The sequence below is a fragment of the Ictalurus furcatus genome, chromosome 2, assembly GCF_023375685.1.
Source record: "Ictalurus furcatus strain D&B chromosome 2, Billie_1.0, whole genome shotgun sequence".
NCBI classification, from domain to species: domain Eukaryota; kingdom Metazoa; phylum Chordata; class Actinopteri; order Siluriformes; family Ictaluridae; genus Ictalurus; species Ictalurus furcatus.
The window spans coordinates 16,208,408-16,215,348 of NC_071256.1; the positions used below are offsets into that span (position 1 = coordinate 16,208,408).

At 39.7% G+C, this 6,941-nt stretch overlaps 1 gene segment (V, D, J or C); it reads left to right on the forward strand.

Annotated features, from left to right (window-relative positions):
- Positions 1 to 422: 422 nt before the first annotated feature.
- LOC128617153 (Ig heavy chain V region 914-like) lies at positions 423 to 1,861 on the forward strand. The segment is given in 2 exon segments: positions 423 to 902; positions 992 to 1,861. Coding segments are annotated over 2 exon segments (447 nt in total).
- Positions 1,862 to 6,941: the final 5,080 nt, after the last annotated feature.

Sequence of the window (6,941 nt, forward strand, 5' to 3'; positions counted from 1 at the left end):
TAAACTGATTCAACAGCACTTGCACTTGTCTCAGCCTCTCCATAGTGACACTCTTGCCTCACTCTCAAAATTAATAAGAAAATAAAATGCAACTTGTCATGTTGCCGAGAAACCTCAAAGTGCAAAGTCCTCTGTCCTAAAGAATTTTCTGTGTCAGAAAACTTACTGAAACTGGAGACTCCATCCATAAATGTTACTTGTCACATTACATAGGCTAAAACCTCATCAAATCTGTGTTTCATCCACAGATAAGGACAGATATCACAGTAAATAAAATTCACAAGCTTCTCTTAGCAGCAGTGTTACTTTTAAGATTTAAAACTATTTCAGTCAATAAGCAAGCTTAATAAATTACCTAAATTCATTCATTTACTCATCTTCAGTAATTGATTTTTTGATTTTTTTTGGTGGTGACTCTACTAAATCTCTAATAGATATTAAATACAAAAAAGGACAAAATCTACAATATTAGTTATAACACAGCGCTGTAGAATTCTCAATACTGATTAATCGGAAGGTGTGGATTAATTTTCTATAATAGCAGCTCTGACAGTAGTTCCTGGCTGCAAGGCAAGGCGCAGGTTTATATTAACGCACTCATTCTAACATGGTAATGGATCAACAACATCATGCTACCCTGAGGCATGAATTCATTTAATTTGTATAGACACATTTATGCATTAAGAGAATATGAAAATAAAAAGTCACATACGTTAATAACATATATTGGTTCAGATATGCATGATTGCATCAAATTTACTCTAATATAAGGAGTGTCTATGCAAATGTCCTTCCCTGTTATATATTTAAGCAATGAAGACCAAGAGCTTTTACTTATTCTGCTTCAACACACACCATGATCTCTACATCTCTACTACTGCTGCTGCTGGCAGCCGTACACTGTAAGTGTTTTTACATCTGTCATATAATACAGTTTTGGTTACTTATAGCTTTTTGCTTTTATAACATTAAAATAACTTTTCTTTAACAGGTGTTCACTGTGTTGAGCTGATCCAGCCCGGATCCACAGTATTAACCCCTGGTCAGTCAATGACTCTGACCTGTAAAGTGTCTGGATATTCATTAACTGATAGCAGCTACTGTACAGGCTGGATACGACAACCTGCAGGAAAAGCTCTGGAGTGGGTCGCATTAGCATGTGGTAGTGGTAGCAATTACTACAGTGAGAAACTGAAAAGCAGGTTTCAGGTTTCGAGAGACACGTCCAGCAGCACAGTAACATTAACGGGGCAGAACATGCAGACTGAAGACACAGCTGTGTATTACTGCGCTCGTTACTACAGTGAGACAGATCAACAACATCCCTGTACAAAAACACCCAGTGCAGAAAACTCACCAGTACATACTGTGTTCACTGACACTTTTTCATGAATAGTGTATATTATTACTAACATGCATAAAATCAGTTGTTTCTATCAGTACAGTGATGAATACTGTGTGTAATTATTTTTCCATTTAACTAAATATAATATTGCATTTTTCTTTGGTTTGTACAGTAGGTGTGCACGTTAAACAGTTAAGCAAGTAGATTGCAAATTTGTAAGAGTGTTATTGTAGGTGTGCTTCTCCAGCAGTTATGGTAGTTTACTTGTTATTTAGTGTTTTTATGGGAGCAGTCTGAGAAACTAGAAAGCACAAACTCCTCTGTCCTGAAGAGTTACTTACTGTTACAAAATGCTGACACTGGAGACTCCTTCCATAAATATTACATAAACATTTTCTTACAGAAAGCTTCATTATACTGTACCAGTTATTAGACCTTTTGTATTGTTAAATAACAGCATATTTTCTAATCTGTTTATTATTCATATTAGATGATGTGGAGAGGTCTTCAAACAAGTCTCTGTGTCATCCCTTTACTAAATGAATAAATTAGAGAAAGTTCAGTTCAGTTCAATTCAATTTTATTTGATTAGCACTTTTAACAATGGACAGTGTCTCAAAGCAGCTTTACAGAAACATATAAACACAAGATACAGATTTAAGTGTGTGAATTTATCCCTATTGAGCAAGCCAGTGGTGATGATGGCAAGGAAAAGCTCCCTTAGATGATATGAAGAAGAAACCTTGAGAGGAACCAGACTCAGAAGGGAACCCATCCTCATCTGGGTAACAACGGTTAGAGTAAAAGTAAGGGAAAGTTGATTATGGTTTTTATATGAAGTCTGTTTTATTGAACTAACCCATTGTTCACCAAAGGAGACTTGAGTGCAAAATTCTATGTGGTAAATGCAGTCCTAAGGCCATAGCAGCAACCGTAGTTCCAGCACCATAGTGCAGCTGTTCATGTGAAATTGAGGTCCAAAACCATTTCCATGGTCCTTCAAGTGGCACCATACTCAGCAATCTCCAGGCTGCACTGCTTGGGGTCGTCCTCAGTGGCAGAATGTAGCCTCCAGTTGATGAGAGCGCCATCCAGCAGTAGGGCATTAGGATGGATCAGGCAGGTCCAGAGAGCAGAAAGGGTCAGGATCACTGGCATGTCCATAATATCATGTGTGACTAGACAGAAGGAGAGAGGGAGAGGGAAGTAAAGAGAGGAAGATACTGTTAGGTATGCTTACTATCCCGTAATGGATAAGACTGTGTACTTTGCATAAAAAAGGTCTAATCATGGTAAGCTTGAGTAAGCAAATATGTTTTCAGCCTGGACTTAAACACAGAGACTGTGTCTGAGTCTCGAACACTAATTGGAAGGCTGTTCCATAACTGTGGGGCTTTGCGAAAGAAAGCTCTTCCCCCTGCTTTAGGCTTCCCTATTCGATGTACCAACAAATAGCCTGCACCTTTTGATCTAAGTAGGCATGCCGGATAATAAAAGACCAAAAGTTTGCACTGGTACAGTGGCCCGAGACCATTTAGTGCTTTATAGGTTAGTAGTAGTATTTTATAATCAATGCAAAATTTTACTGGGAGCCAATGCAGTGTGGATAAGTTAAGGGTGATAGGGATGGACTAACTGGAGCTTGTTTATGAACCTACTGGAACATCCAGAAAGTAAGGCATTACAGTAATGCAGCCTAAAGGTGACAAAAGCATGAACTAATTTTTCTGCATCATGTAGTGACATTATATTTCTTATCTTAGCAATATTTCTGAGATGAAAGAAGGCTACCCTGGTAATATTATCTATATGAGCGTCAAATGAAAGACTAGTGTCAATAATCACACCAAGGTTTTTTACTGTTGCACATGGTGAAACAGAAAGGCATCTAGAGTTACTATGTAATCAGAAAGCTTACTCCTAGCTGCATGTGATCCAAGTACAAGTACTTCGGTCTTGTAAAAATTAAGTAGAAGGAAGTTAATGAGCATCTAATTTCTAATGTCCTTTACATTATGACGAGGAGGAGGGAGTAGCCAGGCTGTGAGGACCCACACCTGGCTATGATTTGGCTAAACAATGGGAGAGAGAGAGAGAGAGAGAGAGATAAATTAGTGGCTGGAAGCACCAGGGAGGGGGGAGAGAGACGGATGTGCACTTTGTGTTAAGTTTGTGTTTTATGTTATGTTTACATTCTGTTTAAGGTTAAACTTTATTTATGTTCAGCCGGTTCCCGCCTCCTCCTTGCCTGATTTGTAAGTTTGCTACACTGGTGCCGAAACCCAGGAAGGAGGAGGGACATGCTGTCAAAGAGTTCTCGGTCCTTGGTGAGGATCGCAATGCCGAGGAGGCCTTGGTGCTGGAGCGGTTGCCGAGGAGGAGTTGCTGCTGCCTGCCAGGATGTGGAGGAACCACTGCCGTCTGCCTGGAAGGGGAGGAGTGGTTTCCGGCTGTCAGAGTATAGAGGACCTGCTGTCCACCAGGGAAGCAGAGATGTGGCCACCGTTCGCCTGAAAAGGGGAGGAGTCACAGACGTACACTCAGAAGTCCACTACCATCACCCGACGTTGTGGGGGATCGCTTTCCAGATGGCTGAGAACCAGATGACAGCGTGCCGGGGACCAGAGAGTTTTTTCTCTCTCTCCTCTCTTTCTCTCTGGCTCTCTCTCCTGCTCACACTTTCTCTCTCCCCTCTTCCTCCCCTCGTTTCTCCTTTCGCTCCCAGGATGCGGGCTGCCATCCCGAAAGGGTGGGAGGGGGTGGGAGCCAGAGGCCTGAATCTGGTGGTGGAGGAGTGTGGCGAGGAGGAGGGAGTGGCCAGGCTGTCGGTTATCGGTATCGACCGATATCACTCTGAATAATCGGATATCATTATCGGCTGAGAAATTTGGTATCGGTGCATCTCTAGATTAAATGAATATTTTCATTTCTTCAGCAGATGTGAAATGTTAAAGCCTTTAGTCATTACAAGGGACCATGCAGACAAAACCTGAGGAAATGCTATTCTAGTCTCTATGGAGTCTAATGAGTGATACATTATATAACGAGGTCTTAATGGCATAATAAGAACAATTTGGGGTAAACTATTTAACACGCGCACAAACACACACACACACACACACACACACACACACACACACACACACACTCACTCATTCTTAAATGTACAAGGACAACTACATTCCTGAAAAGCTTATAAGCAAGAAATGAATAAATGGTGAGAGAAAAAGTAATGCAATCACTTCTTGATTTATAAATAAATTGATTTGTAAAATACAGTTGCAATCAAAATTATTCAATCCCCATTGCAAGTCAGCTTTATTCTCAAAATTTACAGACTTTCAGCTGTTTGCAACGAACAACTTAAACAAACAAACAAAAGCAATTGAAATAGTTCAACACAACACATGCTTCAAGTGGTTTCCCCAAATTCAACTGAAAATGCAACTTATGATTTCTCCAGTTTCAAATTATTCAACCCCTTCATGGCAAGCATCTTTAGTACTTAGTAGAGCTCCTTTTGCTGTTATGACCTGCTGCAAATGAGATGCATAGCTTCTGTCAGCGTTCCTGAGGAATCTTAGCCCATTCCTCATGAGAAATGGCCTCCAGTTCAGTAATATTCTTGGGTTTGCGTGCTGCAAACACCTTCTTGAAACCCCACCAGAGATTTTCTATGTGATTCAAGGTAACTTTGAAGGCCCTGTAGAATCTTCAAGGTCTTCTTCTGCAACCAAGCCTTGATGGAATTTGAGGTATACTTGGGATCATTGTCCTGTTGGAAGGTCCAATGACACCCAAGCTTCAGCTTCCTCACAGACGGCATGAGGTTTTCTCCTAGGATTTGCTTATACTTCAATGAATCCATCTTGCCTTCCACACGCTGCAGGTTTCCAGTGCCAGAGGATGCAAAGCAGCCCCAGAGCATCATCGATCCACCACCATGCTTGCCTGTGGACAGGGTGTTCTTTCTTCATTCTTCTTCCTCCAGACATACCGCTGATCCATCATGCTGAAAAGTTTCAGTTTTGTTTCATCGCTCCACAGTACAGAATCCCAAAAGTTCTGTGGTTTATTTATATGATTTTGAGCCGACTTTTCTTGTGGTTTTTTTGAGTCAGTAGTGGTGTACATTTTAGAGTTCTGGCATGGAAACCTTCTGGGTTTAGTACGCGCCTTACTGTGTTTGCTAAAACCTCAGTGCCTGTTGCCACCAAGTCTTGCTGCAGGTCTTTTGTAATCACGCGAGGGTTTTTCACAACCTGCCTTCTCAGAAATCTGGTTGTAGCCGTTAACAGCTTGCTTTTTCTGCCCTGTCCAGGTATTTCATAAATTTTCTGCTAATAGACAGTTCAGGTATTTCGTGCGTTCCAGCTCAAGCACACCTGGTGCAACTTGATTGGTTGATTAGAACACCTGTTTTGCATATTGGTGCCGTTGTGAGGGATTCTATTCAGTTCAAATTGAATAATTTTGAAACTGGAGAAATCATTATAAGTTGCATTTTCAGTTGAATTTGGGGAAACTACTTGAAGCATTCATTGTGTTGAACTATTTCAATTGCTTTTGTATGATTTGTTCATTGCAAACAGCTGAAAATCTGTCAATTTTGACAATAAACTTGATTTGAAAAAGGGGTTGAATAATTTTGATTTCAAACTGTATATGTCAGAATGGACTTGTTTCAGACAAAAATTAAATTTACATTATTTCACTTAACTCTATTCAAATAATATATAAAGCAGTTAAAACCTCTGAAAACTTTGGTAATAAGAACTAGAAGCAACCTCTTTTGCTGGATGGAGAGATTTGCTCTTTGTGGTTTCTCAGCAACAACTTTGTGTGTGTGTGTGTGTGTGTGTGTGTGTGTGTGTGTGTGTGTGTGTGAGAGAGAGAGAGAGAGAGAGAGAGGCAAAATTGTATTATGTTTCTTTAATTATTAAAAATTGCCAAATAATTTCTCAACATGCAGTGGCATAAGAGGAACAACAAACTAGAGGACATGAAGTTATAAGAAAATAATCAGTAAAAGATCCAGTAAAAGCCACATCATACCACCTTTTCATTGATTATTTTCAATGAAGCACTCCTTGTCTTCATTACATACTATGGTTATATTCTAGTATGTTGACTTAATATAATATTAAAACACCTGATAGTGCATCAGCACAACCATTACCAAGTGTCTTAAGATTTTTGTTAATTAAAACATAAACTCAAACAAAATGCATCAAATTTCCCGTAAGCATAGGAGTGTCTTTATGCAAATGTCCTTCCCTGTTATATATTTAAGCAATGGAGACCAAAAGCTTTTACTTATTCTGCTTCAACACACACCATGATCTCTACATCCCTACTGCTGCTGCTGCTGGCAGCTGTACACTGTAAGTGTTTTTACATTTGACATATAATACAGTTTTGGTTACTTATAGCTTTTTTGCTTTTATAACATTAAAATAACTTTTTTTTTAACGGATGTTCACTGTGTTGAGCTGATCCAGACCGGATCCACACTATTAACCCCTGGTCAGGTCTTATCTGACCGATCGTTATCAGTTCGTAGATGTAAATGGTGAATTCTCCATGCGTACTGAGG